The sequence below is a fragment of the Symphodus melops genome (assembly GCF_947650265.1).
Source record: "Symphodus melops genome assembly, contig: scaffold_106, whole genome shotgun sequence".
NCBI classification, from domain to species: domain Eukaryota; kingdom Metazoa; phylum Chordata; class Actinopteri; order Labriformes; family Labridae; genus Symphodus; species Symphodus melops.
The window spans coordinates 38,257-55,852 of NW_027636697.1; the positions used below are offsets into that span (position 1 = coordinate 38,257).

At 50.0% G+C, this 17,596-nt stretch overlaps 3 protein-coding genes and 1 long non-coding RNA gene across 4 annotated transcripts; 1 reads left to right on the plus strand and 3 right to left on the minus strand.

Moving 5' to 3' along the window:
- Positions 1–866: 866 nt before the first annotated feature.
- Positions 867–5,009, minus strand: LOC306819189 (uncharacterized protein; the record flags this gene model as incomplete). Its single annotated transcript, XM_079372963.1, has 4 exons — positions 867–1,383; positions 1,490–1,700; positions 3,666–3,857; positions 4,355–5,009. 4 exons carry the CDS (start codon positions 5,007–5,009, stop codon positions 1,149–1,151), a joined length of 1,293 nt encoding a protein of 430 aa, XP_079229089.1. The 3' UTR covers positions 867–1,148.
- Positions 4,826–7,874, plus strand: cinp (cyclin dependent kinase 2 interacting protein). Its single transcript, XM_079372959.1, has 6 exons — positions 4,826–4,910; positions 5,961–6,067; positions 6,409–6,580; positions 7,031–7,166; positions 7,303–7,432; positions 7,511–7,874. The coding sequence occupies exons 2-6, from the start codon at positions 6,061–6,063 to the stop codon at positions 7,711–7,713; spliced, it is 648 nt and encodes a 215-aa protein (XP_079229085.1). The 5' UTR covers positions 4,826–4,910; positions 5,961–6,060; the 3' UTR covers positions 7,714–7,874.
- LOC306819185 lies at positions 7,673–9,198 on the minus strand. Its single transcript, XR_013778495.1, has 3 exons — positions 9,113–9,198; positions 7,930–9,080; positions 7,673–7,760 (listed from the first exon to the last, which is right to left on the minus strand). It is a non-coding gene; the product is annotated as an uncharacterized lncRNA (long non-coding RNA).
- Positions 9,199–10,413: 1,215 nt separating this feature from the next.
- znf839 (zinc finger protein 839) lies at positions 10,414–17,549 on the minus strand. Its single transcript, XM_079372958.1, has 10 exons — positions 16,238–17,549; positions 14,163–15,272; positions 12,504–12,644; positions 12,291–12,404; positions 12,118–12,210; positions 11,819–11,965; positions 11,621–11,725; positions 11,420–11,507; positions 11,143–11,335; positions 10,414–11,036 (listed from the first exon to the last, which is right to left on the minus strand). The coding sequence occupies exons 1-10, from the start codon at positions 17,282–17,284 to the stop codon at positions 10,571–10,573; spliced, it is 3,504 nt and encodes a 1,167-aa protein (XP_079229084.1). The 5' UTR covers positions 17,285–17,549; the 3' UTR covers positions 10,414–10,570.
- Positions 17,550–17,596: the final 47 nt, after the last annotated feature.

The window sequence follows — 17,596 nt, forward strand, 5'->3', positions numbered from 1 at the left end:
CTTAGTGAAAGGTGTTAGACTTCATAAAGGACTTGGTGAAAGGTGTTAGACTTCATAAAGGACTTAGTGAAAGGTGTTAGACTTCATAAAGGACTTAGTGAAAGGTGTTAGACTTCATAAAGGACTTAGTGAAAGGTGTTAGACTTCATAAAGGACTTAGTGAAAGGTGTTAGACTTCATAAAGGACTTAGTGAAAGGTGTTAGACTTCATAAAGGACTTAGTGAAAGGTGTTAGACTTCATAAAGGACTTAGTGAAAGGTGTTAGACTTCATAAAGGACTTAGTGAAAGGTGTTAGACTTCATAAAGGACTTAGTGAAAGGTGTTAGACTTCATAAAGGACTTAGTGAAAGGTGTTAGACTTCATAAAGGACTTAGTGAAAGGTGTTAGACTTCATAGAGGACTTAGTGAAAGGTGTTAGACTTCATAGAGGACTTAGTGAAAGGTGTTAGACTTCATAAAGGACTTAGTGAAAGGTGTTAGACTTCATAAAGGACTTAGTGAAAGGTGTTAGACTTCATAAAGGACTTAGTGAAAGGTGTTAGACTTCATAAAGGACTTAGTGAAAGGTGTTAGACTTCATAAAGGACTTAGTGAAAGGTGTTAGACTTCATAAAGGACTTAGTGAAAGGTGTTAGACTTCATAAAGGACTTAGTGAAAGGCGAGCTCATGTCACTGGGTGATGATGTCATCATAATGTGGCGGTGAAAGTACAAACAGCTGATGTAGAGACGTGTCCTCTGAGCCGTCTTCGGGGGGACGTCATGGTCAGAAGCAGGGGGGTTAAATATGTATATGTTATAACAGCAGCATCACGTTCACACTCTGAGTTTAACATCAATTCTTACAGTGTCCTTCACTTTTTTATTTACAAGGTTTTATATCCTTATTTCCTTCTATCAACATCAAATAAAGAGTCAGTGAATTCCTTTGGCACAGCGCCACCATGTGGACGGCCTTTTCAATCAGTCCTCTTGAAGAGGGAACGTCTTGATGGAAGCTAACGCTAACAGCTGCTTTGATGTACTGTGCTGCACACTTCATGCTAACATGCTAATGCTGAGCATTATTACCCAGAATTCACGCTGGGTTTGCTTTTAAGGCACATTTCATGGAGTGATGTCACAGCCTGCTGCCTTGTGATTGGTCAGACACAGTCGCAGGTGAGCAGGTCTCTGTGTGAGCTGGTGATGACTCGCACTCTGTGATTGGTCCGTTGGTGCAGGTCAGACGTCAGCTTCAGCAGACGGGGACTGGGTCCGTAGACGACCCAGCTGGGGTCTCGTGGGTCAGGTCTGTGGAAGGAGTCCAGAACCTCCAGAGTGTGAAGACGATGCAGCTGCTGCAGAGACAGGAAGTCCACGTCCGACACGTGGTGGTGCCTGAAACAGACGCCAAACCCAACGCTACAGGTTACCATGGAGACCAGCAGGAGTTCACACTGCAGAGGTGATCAGAGCTGAGCCGGTCAGGTGTCGGGAGACTCACCTGATCCGGAGCGTCGTCAGGCGAGGAAACAGCTGTGGGAGGAGCCTGACCAGGTTGGAGGAGGAGCTCCAGGGCTCCAGGTGCAGGTGTTCCAGGTGAGGAGCTCGGAGTGACACCACGTGCAGGTCTTCAGGCTGAAGGTCCAGACAGAGCGTCAGACTGACGAGGGACGACGGCAGGCAGTCAGCGTACACCCCCAGAGGATGGCCTCCTATTGGACGGACAGAGAGGGTCATCATGACATCAGCACCCCTGCACACACACACACACACACACACACACACACACACACACACACACACACACACACACACACACACACACACACACACACACACACACACACACACACACACACACACACACACACACACACACACACACACACACACACACAGGAGGGGGCGGAGTCTCATGAGGCAAAAGAACAATGTACGAAGCAGCAGAGTCGTCTCCATAAAGAGAATCAGTGTGTTTGTATGAGGCTGCAGGAGGAGCACCAGGAGGCTGCAGGAGGAGCACCAGGAGGCTGCAGGAGGAGCACCAGGAGGCTGCAGGAGGAGCACCAGGAGGAGAAACAGCAGGAGGCTGCAGGAGGAGCACCAGGAGGCTGCAGGAAGAGCACCAGGAGGAGAAACAGCAGGAGGAGAAACAGCAGGAGAAACAGCAGGAGGAGAAACAGCAGGAGGCTGGAGGAGAAACAGCAGGAGGAGAAACAGCAGGAGAAACAGCAGGAGGAGAAACAGCAGGAGGCTGGAGGAGAAACAGCAGGAGGAGAAACAGCAGGAGGCTGCAGGAGAAACAGTAGGAGGAGAAACAGCAGGAGGCTGCAGGAGAAACAGCAGGAGGAGAAACAGCAGGAGGCTGCAGGAGAAACAGCAGGAGAAACAGCAGGAGAAACAGCTGGAGGAGAAACAGCAGGAGAAACAGCTGGAGGAGAAACAGCAGGAGAAACAGCTGGAGGAGAAACAGCTGGAGGAGAAACAGCAGGAGAAACAGCAGGAGGAGAAACAGCAGGAGGAGAAACAGCAGGAGAAACAGCAGGAGGAGAAACAGCAGGAGGAGAAACAGCAGGAGGAGAAACAGCAGGAGGAGGAACAGCAGGAGGAGAAACAGCAGGAGGAGAAACAGCAGGAGGCTGCAGGAGAAACAGCAGCAGAAACAGCAGGAGGAGAAACAGCAGGAGGAGGAACAGCAGGAGGAGAAACAGCAGGAGGAGAAACAGCAGGAGGTTGGAGGAGAAACAGCAGGAGGAGAAACAGCAGGAGGAGGAACAGCAGGAGGAGAAACAGCAGGAGAAACAGCAGGAGGAGAAACAGCAGGAGGAGGAACAGCAGGAGGAGAAACAGCAGGAGGAGAAACAGCAGGAGGAGGAACAGCAGGAGGAGAAACAGCAGGAGGAGGAACAGCAGGAGGAGAAACAGCAGGAGAAACAGCAGGAGGAGGAACAGCAGGAGGAGAAACAGCAGGAGGAGAAACAGCAGGAGGAGGAACAGCAGGAGGAGAAACAGCAGGAGGCTGGAGGAGAAACAGCAGGAGGAGAAACAGCAGGAGGCTGGAGGAGAAACAGCAGGAGGAAAAACAGCAGGAGGCTGGAGGAGAAACAGCAGGAGGAGGAACAGCAGGAGGAGAAACAGCAGGAGGCTGGAGGAGAAACAGCAGGAGGAGGAACAGCAGGAGGAGGAACAGCAGGAGGCTGGAGGAGAAACAGCAGGAGGAGAAACAGCAGGAGGAGAAACAGCAGGAGGAGGAACAGCAGGAGGCAGGAGGAGAAACAGCAGGAGAAACAGCAGGAGGAGGAACAGCAGGAGGCTGGAGGAGAAACAGCAGGAGGAGAAACAGCAGGAGGAGAAACAGCAGGAGGAGGAACAGCAGGAGGCTGGAGGAGAAACAGCAGGAGGAGGAACAGCAGGAGAAACAGCAGGAGGAGGAACAGCAGGAGGAGAAACAGCAGGAGAAACAGCAGGAGGAGGAACAGCAGGAGGCTGCAGGAGCTCCTGACGCTCGGAGTGAAACTCTCAGTGTTTTGAGTGTGACGGCTCAGCTGAAGGTTTATAAAGAGGATTCAGACGATGTGATTGGATGCTGTACAGGAAGTGAAACCAGGTCAACGTGTCAGAGAGAGCAAAGAAAACATCAAAGAGTGAACTGTCCCTTTAACAACACGACGTCTCACCGTGCACGCTCAGGCTGCGCAGCTGCTGCAGAGACGTGAGCCACGTTCGCAGGTGACAGGTGGGTCCAGGTACAGAGTACAGGTGGAACACCGACAGGTGGCTCAGGTGGGACAGAGGCTGGAGGACTTCCTGCGTCACTACGGCGTCGTAATTCAACAACTGCAGGTCGGACAGCTTCAGAGCGGCGCCACCTGCTGGACCACAAACATAAACACACCTGCTTTATTTACAAACAACAGCTGATGTTTAGTAAACAATCAGCAGCCGTAAGAGTCTCGTCATCACCGCTCACACCTCGCGCTCCTGACAGGAACCTGACGGCGCCGCCTTGTGGTCAAACAGAACGTCAGATGTATCTGCTGATATTCTCCTTCCTCGTGCCGTCGTCAGGCGCTCGAGTCGGTGCAGCAAATCACCAAGACGATAACTAACTATTATGATCACAGGTGGACGACATAGTTTGACTCATGTCCCATCTGTTAACATGGAGGAGGCGGAGCTTGTGACCTATACCGCAGCCAGTCAGCAGGGGGAGCTCTGAATCTTTTGGCTTCTCGGACAGCGTTGTGTTAAGTTCCACCATCAGTACGCGTTTGGATGGACACATTAAATCTGTAACAGCGTTATATCTGTGTCCACAGGGGGGCGCCAACGACTAAAAACAACCAGACCAACTGTGTGTGTCTACCTGTGAGATGGGCGGGGCTAAAGAAGTTAAGAGGCAGTGTCTTGTAGGTGATCATGGTGCAGGACAGGTGTGTGAGCTCGGGCAGGTGAGTCAGGACTCCGCTGAGCGTCGGGACTCTCAGACTCCCATCGTGATGCAGCCGCAGTGACGTCAGACGAGTCAGCTTACTGATGGCTGCCAGCAGGTGAGGGCCGGAGCAGGTGAGCTGTACGTTACACAGGTTTAGATGTGTCAGCTGATGACTCAGAGCAAACAGGAAGTCCATGCGTTTCAGGTGGGTGGAACCGGAAGTGACAGACAATCGCTTCAGTTGGAGGAAAAGTTTCAGTTCGTCCAAGCTCTCCTCCCTCCAGTCGTCCAATCGCAGTGTGTCGATGGCAGGAAGCCAGGTGAAGAGCTGCTTCAGGTTCTTCCTCTTCCCTGACCGCAGCGACACCCTGCCCACGTGCCTCTGAGCCAGGCTGCGCCAGAACGAGCGGTTGTACCGCGGGAAGTTGTGCAGCAGCACGCTGAAGCCTCGCCACAGGGGGAGGGACTTATCCAGCAGGTGTCTGAAGTGAGTACAGGTGCCGCGCACGCTCAGTTTGTCTCTCCAGGACAGGAAGCTGAACACCTGCAGCCACAGCTCAGGTAGAAGCTGAAGTGCTGACGTCATCACTTCAGTAACACTTTACAAACAGGTAAACAAAAAAATCGACAACGCGTCACTCACAGGTGGAAACACGCTGAGAACACGTCAGCAGACTCGCGCTGAGTTGTGAAGGATTCTTGATCGATTATTAATCGATCATTTGGACTGATAGTCGCTCACAGAAACACGGTCCCTCTCTCCTCATGTCTCCTGCAGCTTCCGGGTGCGTCAGGCTGCTGCACAGATCGTGTGTACAGAAGGTGAGCTCTCACTCAGCTTGTTTCTGCCGAGCTCGGGATTCCTGTTCAACAAGCTCTGTTCTTCTGTCATGACGTCACGTGATGGTCACACCTCCACCTGCTGTGTCGTCACTTTTTTTTATTTAAGTGTCAAAGTGAGACGTCCTCACGAACTGTAATCCTGCCAATCTGGTGACGTCACGGTGGGTAAATAATTCTTGTTTGTAAATGTAAACATTGTATGTTTGTAAACATTGATGCTGCTCTAACAGGGTTCTGTTGTCACATGATGAGACTTTCAATCATGTAATTTATTAAACAGACCATTAAGGGCGGGAATATTCATGTAGGAGCTTCACAATAAAATACTTTATTCTTAAAATGAAGAACTGGATTTAGCGTGTGACTGACTAAAGATGATGGTGGTCATCATCATCATCATCATCATCATCATCATCAGTGATGATTTCTGTCTCGTTCATCTGTTCTGACTACCTGCTGAGTTCCACAAAAGTCTGCTGCTTGTTCCTCTGAGGTTCACACACTTGGTTACCATAGAAACTGACTCAGAGCTAAAGTGCCCCGCCCCCCATGTCAGGCTGAACTGAGTTAAACCTGCTTGCTGTATCAATGTAATCTGATCCACTCTGTAGTTTTGTTTTTGATATAAATCTATAAAGATATGTTTATATAGAGATATAAATGATCATTGTTGTTTTGCTGTTCCACACTCCAGATCAGCAGGGGGCGCTAATGCACCAACAACCGCCATAACGCCCAAAAGAAAGAGAAACCCGGAAGTGTGCTCAGCAGCGTGAGCTGTGAGCTTCTGAGAAATGGAAGGTGAGTGAATATTTTCATGATGTAATAAATCTTCGATCTGAAGAAGAAACCTGGACTGCGCATGTGTGAACTCTTCACCTGTTTCAGGTGGGAGGCTGTGACGTTGTAAAGAGTAACCAGCTGGACGCCTCTGTGGTTGTCATGGTTACGAGTATTTGCGCAATCGAGACAATCAGTAAATGATCAAATATTCATAGTCTTCTCTTTTAGTTGCCATGGTAACAAACACATTAATATTACTGGATTTTTACCTCAATAATTTCAAAGTTTAAAATTCTGGTGTCGAGAAAGAAAACTTTTACAAATGTTTATATCCCCCCCCCACACACACACACACACAGGTGTGTCAGATGACATCACAGTGGCCTCATCTAACAGGAAGTCCGTTGCTGTCACAGGAAGTGCAAGAAAGATCAAAGACAACGCAGCGGACTGGCACAATCTGATCCTCAGGTGGGAAAAACTCAACGATGAAGGATTCACTGCTGCAGGAAACATCATCAACATCAGACGGTGAGTACAGGCTGAGCTTTATTTTGAAAGGCTGTTCAGGTTCAGGGTATTCATCACAAGCTGCAGTTCCTCCAGTGTCCACTAGAGTCTGTCTCCTGCAGTGAGTCAGTCTCCATAGAGCTCTATGTTAAAATGTCCAACTTTACAGCTGCAGTTCCTCCAGTGTCCACTAGAGTCTGTCTCCTGCAGTGAGTCAGTCTCCATAGAGCTCTATGTTAAAATGTCCAACTTTACAGCTGCAGTTCCTCCAGTGTCCACTAGAGTCTGTCTCCTGCAGTGAGTCAGTCTCCATAGAGCTCTATGTTAAAATGTTTAACTTTACAGCTGCAGTTCCTCCAGTGTCCACTAGAGTCTGTCTCCTGCAGTGAGTCAGTCTCCATAGAGCTCTATGTTAAAATGTTTAACTTTACAGCTGCAGTTCCTCCAGTGACTCTGTGTTCTTGGCTTCAGCTCTCAGAGTGATCAACTGCTGCTTGTGGATGAGTTTTCATCCTCATCATCTTCAACAGCTCCCTCCCAGCAGGCAGGGGGCGCTGCAGAGCTGCAGGACGAATGCAGCAAACTGAAGGACGTTGTCGACAAAATGGTGACTCTTTTATCAAAAAGGGTTTAAATCAGTCAAATTCATAAAAACCAGAAGAGAGAACGATGAAGAGGAGAATCTTTCATTTAAATCTATAAACATGAGAGACATAAACTCAGGACTTGTTATACGTCCTCAGGTCGTCGTGGTGACGAAGATGGAGCGTCTTATGACATCACAGCGAGGCATTCAGGAGCTGGAGGAGTTTCAGTTCGGACCTGAAGGGAGGAAGTTTCCTCTGTTTCACACCTGGAGCACCAAACAGTTTGGTGAGTTGAGACTCACCTGAGTGATGTCAGCAGGTGTCCTCGTTTCACTCGGGTCATTCTGTGTCTCCGCTCTTTCAGACGACTCGTGTCGTGTCCTGTTGGACGGGTTCCGTCAGGAGTTGACGTTGAAGCAGACGATCCTGCAGGAAGTGGCTCACACTGCGACCTCTGACCTCTGCATGGTCTACCTGTCCTGCTGGCTGCACCTGCCCTACATCCCTCCCCAGACCAGACTCAACCTCGAGGCTCTGCTGCTGGAGACCGGGCACCGCCTGCTCTGATGTCACCGACCTCCAGACAGAGTCGTACTGTATAACACACAGCTACGCTGTGGGTCTGCTCCAGGTGAGCTCGGAGGACGAGCCGGACTGAACCTCGAGTGTCTCTGTGATTTGTTTGTTTAATACGAACATGAGAGAATAAACAGATTTTATTTATTCAACTTTGAACTTGAAGAACAAATGTTGATGTTTTATTTACTTCATGTTAAAGGTCACATGATGTCAAACATAGCTCACCATGTCCCTCTAACATGTCTGTCTCCAAACCCCCCAATGATGAGACAAGTCCATCCTCTCCGTCTTCTGCCTGCTCCACTCTTCAGAACATGTGTGCTCAAACAGGCCGTTTGGAGATGTTCCCTTCATGACATCACAAAGGGCAGTAGCCCCTCCCCCAGGTGGGTGACACTCCCACAGCTAGGTGTTTGTTCTGCCCTCTGAGTCTGCCTTCTCACCGTAAACAATAGGACATGGAGCCAGAAAGCAGCGAGTACACCCGAGCCCTTCCAGAGAGGGGGCGTGGTCAGACACAGCTCATTTACATATTTAAAGCTACAGACACAGAAACAGCCTGTTCTGAGCAGGGCTGAAATAGAGGGGTTTATAGACATGATCAAATACAGGATCAGAGTGGATTTACAACAACACACTTCACACACATGATGAAGAGGAGCGAGGACACTGATTTCACCTGAAGAAGAGGAGGAGGTCATGTGACCTTTAAACATCTCATCAGTGTAGCTTCAGAAGTAAAACTCACGTTCATTTTCTCCAGAGGGGATTGGATAATTGGCTATGATGTCATCACAGACTGACCACGAGCTGGTGACACGGTCTGATATCCACGTCGTTGGAAGACAAACACAGCTTCTTCACGACTTCCTCGTCACATGGTCAGTTTATTGGAGGAACAGGAAATGTGATGCATTCAGCACTGGAACCTTCAACATAACCGATCAGTACATTCATCTTCCTCAGCACCGACTCTCCACACGACTACAAACCTTCAGTTTGGAAAATGTTTCACTGTGAAGTTTTATAAAAAGTAATAAAATAGTGCAACTTCTTTAAACTTTGTTTTCCATATTTATCTACATATAAACAACTAATCCGCTTCTACTTCAATGAACAAGTCCAAACATGGAAACACCAAGAAAAAAAATAGTTTACAGATTTACATTCACCAGATTCCTTAAAACCAGCAGGAGGAGCCACCGCTGACATCACAGGTGAGAACTGAACGAACCAATCAGAGAACAGGCGGAACGATAAATAACACTGCTGAATACTGAGGCCTATAGAGGACACAAACGGATTATTTCATCTCCTCACCAAGTTGCTCATAGTTCACTTCTGAATCTGTTGACCTGAGGTCGTCCAATTTTACCCACCAGGTGACCTGTAGTGACCTCACACAGCTGATCAGGTGACCTGTAGTGACCTCACACAGCTGATCAGGTGACCTGTAGTGACCTCACACAGCTGATCAGGTGACCTGTAGTGACCTCACACAGCTGATCAGGTGACCTGTAGTGACCCGGGGATATGCGTTGTTCTTTTGATTGGTTCATTGTGCGTCCGTGTTTCAGGTAGAGTGGCGTGTTTGAAGAGAGCGAGGTCACAGCCGTTAAAAACACCACAATGACCCTTTAATGTGACATCACAGACGTGTTTTCTCTCAGGTCAACAGACTTCAAACGTTACAGATGAGCAACGCAAATTAAATATTTAAAATTCACTCGGCCGTGACAAGTCGCTCGGCCGCCTCTCTCTGGTTCGTGGTTTAACTGAGAGAAGCGCCTGACACCACAGAACTGTCCCAAGGTCTGTTAGCGCCCCCTACAGGCTGATGTGTCCTTACACCCACTGTCCATTTGTCCTGAGGGGGGCGCTGCAGGAAACAAGAGATACTGGCAGATAAACAGGTGTGTTTAAGCTCCGCCCACAGAGAGACAGAGCTACATGAGTGCTTGTTGACATTTTTAAGACTTGAGTAGGTCCAGAAGTCTCCTGAACCCTTTACAGGTCCAGGAGTCTCCTGAACCCTTTACAGGTCCAGGAGACTCCTGAACCCTTTACAGGTCCAGGAGTCTCCTGAACCCTTTACAGGTCCAGGAGTCTCCTGAACCCTTTACAGGTCCTGAAGTCTCCTGAACCCTTTACAGGTCCAAGAGTCTCCTGAACCCTTACAGGTCCAGGAGTCTCCTGAACCCTTTACAGGTCCAAGAGTCTCCTGAACCCTTTACAGGTCCAGGAGTCTCCTGAACCCTTTACAGGTCCAGATGTTTCAGAGTCCAGGTGTGTCAGCCCAGGCGTTGTTACCTGTGTGGAGCTGGACACTGGAAGCTGAGACCACCTTCAGGTCACTGTGATGTAGTTCAGGTCCGGTACTCGTCCTTCTCAGTCTAGACTGTCAAAATGTTCGATCCTTGTAGAGACATTTGGAGACTGTTGTTGGAATGATCGATAGAAAAGGTTTCTTCTTCGACCTTTAAAGCGTCCTGACCTTTCAGGCCCTCGATCATTCTAAGAACGGACTGTTTGATTTTCAAACATTTCAAAATATGGAACCATCAGAACATTTGACACGAGTGCTTCTCCTTCTTCTGTTGACGCAGTTCAAGAGGATCCGAAGTAATCAAGCCATATAAACACAAGTCTGTTACCACGGTAACAAAGACAGACGTCCTGGACACCTGATGTTGGCTCCTTTCTAGTTTTTAATCACAGAGCCAAAACGTTGCTGACATATTTGAGATGGAGTGAACTGAAACAAAAAACGATCCAATCTCAGGATTCTATAGTAGCTGCTGTGGTTTCAAACTGGTCTCTATGTGGTCTGAGTCTGGACTCTGGATCACTGAGGAGCTTTTGTCCCATCTGAAGCCTCGATTCCAAGCAGGGCCTGGACCGCCTCCAGGGGGACGCCCTCTGGGGTCTGGATGTGCATGGTCGTCCCATCCGGCCCGTTCACGATCACAATCCTGTCCAATCCAGGCTCCGCCAGTTGGACCGTCATCCCCTCGGTCTGGATGTAGATCTCCTGACCCTCCTGCAGCTCCTTGGAGTCCTTCTGAGGGGGCGCCGGAGTCTGGGCAGAGCTGGACTCAGGTGTGTCAGGTGTCTTTGAGTCTGCCGTTGTCTCAGGACTCACATCCTTCTGGCCTGTGACATCACTGCTCAGCACCTGGTCCTGGCTCTGTGGGAGGGGTTCCACCTGGGGGTGCATCTGCAGAAGCTCCTCCCTCTGGTCCTCACCTGAAGACACCTCCATAGGTGTGGCAGGGGGCGGGGCCTGTTTGGAGGGTGTCCTATCAGAGGAGCTGAGGGGATCAAAGGGACACATTCAGACCACACCTTTAACAACAGGTGTCCGTGTGGTCACATGTTCTACCTGTCAATCAGAAGAAAGGGGGCGGGGCAGCTCACCTGGTGGGAGAGGCAGTGCTGGATTCAGCTGGAACCACCAGAGGAGCAGAGACCGGCTTCAGGGCGGAGATTACAGGCGTCACAGATGTCGTAGGGGTCACAGAGGTTGCAGGAGTAGTTGGGGTCAAAGGCGTCACAGAGGTCGTAGGGGTCACAGAGGTCGTAGGGGTCACAGAGGTCAATGGAGTCCCACCTTTTAAAGAATAGTGAGAAACAAAAAGCCATCAGTTCACTCTTCAGAGTAAAACATTCTGTAGCAGTGTCACACGTGTCTGACCTGTTTTCGGCGTCTCGATGCCATTCTGGTGAACTGGAACGCTGTTCTCCATTTTAAATCTCTTTGAAGGCGGCAGCATCTTGGAATTCTGGGAAACAGAGTTTGTGACTGAGTCAGAGAGGCCTGGATCAGGTGTTCCCCTGTCAGAGTGTGAATGGTAACAGAGGTGCTGACAAACCAGCTCTCAGGAACACACTTTACCTCCATGTATCGCACATTCTTATTGGTCAGGCTGGAGCTAGGAGACGCTCCAGGAACCACCTTCATCCTGTTCACCTCGTCCAGGATCCCCAGAGAGCGGGCCACCTGGACCACAGAAGAGGTGAGAACAGGTGAGAACAGAGAGAACCGTGCAGGTCACAGAGAGAGAAAGGTGCAAAGCAGAAGTCGTCATATCACCTCGATGTTCCTGACCTCCAGCGGCATGGCTCCGACCTGCGGGCTGATGATGTAATCCTGGGCAGCCTGCCTCACCTGAGCCTGCAGGGACTCAAACTCACGGTAAATGTCTGGAAACCGAGTCCGAGTCGAACCCCCCCGCTCGACCTGAAACAGCCGGAGGACAAAACATGAACTGCCTCTTTAAAAAAAAGGAGATATTTTGTTCTGTGTAGCAAACAGGTACGAACATACAACACTTGTATAAGTGTGTGTGTGTGTGTGTGTGTGTGTGTGTGTGTGTGTGTGTGTGTGTGTACCTTTGCCAGCATCAGCTCCCACAGACTCAGCACTTTGGTTAAACGAGGAAGAACAATGTCCATCAGCTCCTCGTCTTCACACTGCTCCACTAGCTGTAAACAGAGCACAGTCGTCATGGAAACAGGATAACAACGACTCAGATACATCACGTATCAACCAGCCTTCCTCTGACCTCCTGCAGCCGGTCTCGTCTCCTCTCTGCTTGCTGTTCTGGGGTTACCGTGGGGATGGCAAGCTTTGGAGGTCGCCCGCGACGGCCCCGCCGACTGATGAGGCCCACGGTCACCTGGAAGAATCAAACACGATCAGAGACTCAAACCAAGGCCATGATGTTCAAACAGACCGGCTGTGACTCACACTTTGAACCAGTTTAAAATGAGCTCACTTTTGGAGGCGGTCCCACTGGTCTGCTCAGGCCCCGCCCTCGACCCCGCCCTCTGCCTCTCCCTCGTCCTCTGGGCCTGCCGGGGCCCCGGTGCTGGAGGCCCCTGAGTCCCACGGCTGCTGCTGGACCCCCTTCCACGGCCTGAGGACAGACAGACAGGTAGTTAGTAACTGAAATGAATGTCATATAACGAGCCTGTCATGAAACTGAAGGTAACGAAGAGTTAACCAATCAGTGATGAACTAATCACATGGAAACATTCACAGCTATAAGGGTTATCATTAACTCGCCGAAGGCCATCCAGGTTTGACTAAGCAGGCGTTAACCAGTTAGTAACCAGTCTGTTAACCAGTTAGTAACCAGCTGGTTAACCAGTTAGTAACCAGTCTGTTAACCAATTAGTAACCAGTCTGTTAACCAGTTAGTAACCAGTCTGTTAACCAGTTAGTAACCAGCTGGTTAACCAGTTAGTAACCAGTCTGTTAACCAATTAGTAACCAGCTGGTTAACCAGTTAGTAACCAGTATGTTAACCAATTAGTAACCAGTCTGTTAACCAATTAGTAACCAGCTGGTTAACCAGTTAGTAACCAGTATGTTAACCAATTAGTAACCAGTATGTTAACCAATTAGTAACCAGCTAGTTAACCAGTTAGTAACCAGTCTGTTAACCAATTAGTAACCAGCTGGTTAACCAGTTAGTAACCAGCTGGTTAACCAGTTAGTAACCAGACTGTTAACCAGCCTGTTAACCAATTAGTAACCAGTATGTTAACCAGTTAGTAACCAGTCTGTTAACCAGCCTGTTAACCAGCCTATTAACCAGTTAGTAACCAGACTGTTAACCAGTCTGTTAACCAGTTAGTAACCAGATTGTTAACCAGTCTGTTAACCAGTTAGTAACCAGACTGTTAACCAGTCTGTTAACCAGTTAGTAACCAGTCTGTTAACCAATTAGTAACCCGTCTGTTGACCAGTTAGTAACCAGTCTGTTAACCAGTCTGTTGACCAGTTAGTAACCAGTCTGTTAACCAGTTAGTAACCAGTCTGTTAACCAGTCTGTTAACCAGTTAGTAACCCGTCTGTTAACCAGTTAGTAACCAGTCTGTTAACCAGTCTGTTGACCAGTAAGTAACCAGTCTGTTAACCAATTAGTAACCAGTCTGTTAACCAGTTAGTAACTAGTCTGTTAACCAGTTAGTAACCAGTCTGTTAACCAGTAAGTAACCCGTCTGTTAACCAGTTAGTAACCAGTCTGTTAACCAGTTATTAACCCGTCTGTTAACCAGTTAGTAACCCGTCTGTTAACCAGTAAGTAACCCGTCTGTTAACCAGTTAGTAACCCGTCTGTTAACCAATTAGTAACTCGTCTGTTAACCAGTTAGTAACCAGTCTGTTAACCAGTTAGTAACCAGTATGTTAACCAATTAGTAACCCGTCTGTTAACCAGTAAGTAACCCGTCTGTTAACCAGTTAGTAACCAGTATGTTAACCAGTTAGTAACCAGTATGTTAACCAATTAGTAACCCGTCTGTTAACCAGTAAGTAACCCGTCTGTTAACCAGTCTATAAAAACAGAGAAAAAAAGTGACCAGAAGCTGAAATAGATGTTTGATGTTTTTCCCTGATCTGAGCTCTGATTGGTCGATAGGCTACTCACTCTGCTTGTTGCCATGGTTGCAGGTTTATCTTCCTTCTTCTTCCCCTCCTCCTCTTTGACCCCTGCTGATGTCGTCTCCTGTGATTGGCCGTCCTCTCTGAGGGGGCGGGATGTGTTGCTGGGCGGGTCGTCAGGCAGATCAGGCTCTCCGTGGCTTGGGTTCAATTTGTAATGGCGGTTCAGACCTCCTGGTCCGATGTAGGCCTTGTCACAGGTCTGGCAGCGGTGGGACCGGGACTTGTGGCTGTAGTTTAGGTGAGAGGAGGAGCCGGGGATGGAGCCAGACTTTCTCTCACCATCCCCCTCCTCCTCGACGCTCATGTCGGAGTAGTCATCGGAGTCGGACTGGTGGCTGTCGGCCAGGTCCTCGGTCTTTATGAACTTGTAGTCTTTGGCTTTGTACTTTGGCGGTCTGGAAACTCGACCTGATCTGGTCTGGACCTTCACCGCCTTCTTGTCTCGCTTCTTTAACTTCTTCTCCTTTTCTCTGTCTCTTTCTTTCACAGTAGGGGGTTGGGTGGAAGGGGGCGGGGCTGCAGGGGATTTGGCTACTGTGGCAGGCGTGGCAGCAGCAAGTGTGTTGGTCTTTGCTGGAGATGCTGGGACTGCAGGGGACTTTACTGGACTCTTACTGGTGACTGTCCTGGTGCCGTTAGTTGGGGTTTTTATTAGCGGGATGCTAACAGTTTTAACAGAAGAGCTGGGCGGGGTCTTCTTGGCGGTGGATGAGGGCGTGTCACTTACAGAAGAGGGGGTCTGGACTTTGATAGGGGACACTGCAGGTTTCTGACTAAGACTGAGGGTGGTAGCTGCTGGTTTCATCTGGCCTGCCCCCTTGTGGACCACTGGGAGCAGAGATCCCACCAAGGGGGCGGGGCTTTGTAACAGCAGCTGGATGGGGGGATCCCCCGGGTTCTGCTGCAGGAAGAACTGTTGGCCCTGCTGACCAACCATGGGCTGGATGTGGATGATCTGAGCACTGCTCACACTGCCATTGGCCGACAGCTTTACCTGTGGATGATTGACAGCTACAGTCTTCTGCTGGGAGGCGGAACCTGCCTTTACTTCCTGTTTGGGAGGAACTTGGATCTGGATCCTGACAGGTTCAGACTGGAAAGACAGAAGGATAAAAATGAGAGGGATCAAACCTGCAACAGAGACCGATCATCATCGAGTTGATGTGAGTTGATGCAGAGCTGGCTAAACCCTGAAGCTACAGTGTCCACCACATGCAGAGCTGGCTAAACACTGAAGCTACAGTGTCCACCACATGCAGAGCTGGCTAAACACTGAAGCTACAGTGTCCACCACATGCAGAGCTGGCTAAACACTGAAGCTACAGTGTCCACCACATGCAGAGCTGGCTAAACACTGAAGCTACAGTGTCCACCACATGCTGAGCTGTGTGAGAGGAGGAGGCGGAGCCAGCTCTCTGTGATGATTAGAGTTTAGACTGCAGTACTCATTTTAAACACTAGGGGGGCAGAGCTACAGACTGCTCCTTTAATAGGTTTGAACCGGCTGTAATGACCCAACTTTACAAAAATGTGAATGAAAACTTGGAGGTCTTTTAGCACTCAGAGTGAAGTGACACAGGCACAGTTAATTTGAAGACATTTTACTCTGTATAATTAATATATAATTGGGGGCGGGGCTTCGTAACAGCAGCTGGATGAGGGGATCCTCCGGTTCTGCTGCAGGAATAGAGGGGAATAATAATTTACCTTTGTGCTATGTATTAATGAAGTTTATGTTTTAATTACCACTTTATCATGACAACAAGACGTGTTATCATGTGGAGTTACCACGACCGTAAAAAAACGTTATTTAATGTATTGTCTCCATAATCGACTTCACAGTCTTGATTAGAAGGTCTCATGATGAACCCGGTCTCATGATGAACCCGGTCTCATGATGAACATGGTACCATGATGAGGGAAGCGTTTCATCCCGTTTGATCAGCGGACTGGTTAGAGTGGGACAGACTGAAAGCCCAGTTCAGACACACTAGCAGAATCAGGTGTGTGTAGGAGGGGGGGTTATTATGGACCCGATGATTTTCACAACCGACTCACCTTCTTCTGGAGCACCTGAACCGGGCTGCTGGTCTGTTTGGCGACCTGCTGGGCGACACTCTTCAGCTGTTGAGACGCGTTATTCGGGGTCGGGGTCTTTAAAGTCTGCTGAGTGACCTGGACCTGTTGTTTCACACTCTGCTGCTGGACCTGGACCTGTTGCTTAGGACTCTGCTGGGAGACCTGAACCTGCTGCGACTTTGTGACCTGGTTGATGACCTGCTGCAGCTGACTGGGGTCCAGGGCCGTGTTTTGGACCGGGATGGTTTTGACCTGCTGTAGCAGCTGGGCCGCCTCGGTGTCCGACACCTGGACGATCTGCTGCTTTGTGAGCTGCTCTAAAAGAGCCTGCTGCTCCTCCAGCGTCAGTCCAGAACCCTCCACCAGACTGCCGTCCGGCTGCACGTAGATGATGGTTGTGTTACCGAGGTCCGAGCCCAGCCCGGTGAAGTCTGTACCCACCAGGATACTCTGCTCCTCCGAGCAGCTTTGGAAGAGGTCCGCCAGCTGGACCCCAGACACTGTCTGTGCACCCTCCTCGAGCTGGGTGGTCTCTGCTTCGAGTCCTGTCTGTGCTACCTCCTCGAGCTGGGTGGTCTCTGGTCCGGGTCCTATCTGTGCACCCTCCACGGACTCGATGATGTCTGCTCCGGGTCCTGTCTGTGCACCCTCCCCGGGCTCGATGGTCTCTGCTTCGGGTCCTATCTGTGCACCCTCCCCGGGCTGGGTGGTCTCTGGTCCGGGTCCTGTCTGTGCACCCTCCCCGGGCTGGATGGTCTCTGGTCCGGGTCCTGTCTGGGCACCCTCCCCGGGCTGGGCGGTCTCTGGTCCGGGTCCTGTCTGTGTACCCTCCCCGGGCTGGGTGGTCTCTGCTCCGGGTCCTGTCTGTGCACCCTCCCCGGGCTGGGTGGTCTCTGCTCCGGGTCCTGTCTGTGCACCCTCCCCGGGCTGGGTGTCCTGGGGGGCGGGGATGTGTCCCGCGGCGCCCGGAGGCTCCGCGGCTGTTATTGTTCTGCTCGGTCCGCTGTCATCCTCGTTGTCCGCCATTTTGGCTGTGTGCTAACAGTTAGCTTAGCTGAGAGTGGAGGGGCAATCCGTAGACCAGATGGATCTGATCGACGATAAATCTCAGAGAATAAATACTCCTGTGTACACCCGGTGTGTGCTGGTGAATAAAACGTTCCCCTGGGACGAAGGAGAACATGAACGGGAGTGGTGATAACGGGAGCGGGTAACGGTTAGCTGGCTGAGTTTTGTACTAGCCTAGCTTAGCCGTCACTCGGGGCGGGAGAGCGGAAATCCCGGACTGGATCTTCCCGGACTGGATCTTCCCGGACTGGATCCTCCCGGACTGGATCC

Coding starts and splice junctions, on each gene's coding strand:
- cinp (XM_079372959.1), top strand. Junction 6,581..7,030: donor AACATCATCAACATCAGACG/GTGAGTACAGGC, acceptor TCTTGGCTTCAG/CTCTCAGAGTGATCAACTGC. Junction 7,167..7,302: donor AGGACGTTGTCGACAAAATG/GTGACTCTTTTA, acceptor ATACGTCCTCAG/GTCGTCGTGGTGACGAAGAT.
- znf839 (XM_079372958.1), bottom strand. CDS start 17,284: ATGGCGGACAACGAGGATGACAGCGGACCGAGCAGAACAATAACAGCC. Junction 11,966..12,117: donor GGGAGCTGATGCTGGCAAAG/GTACACACACAC, acceptor CGGCTGTTTCAG/GTCGAGCGGGGGGGTTCGAC. Junction 11,336..11,419: donor CATCGAGACGCCGAAAACAG/GTCAGACACGTG, acceptor ATTCTTTAAAAG/GTGGGACTCCATTGACCTCT.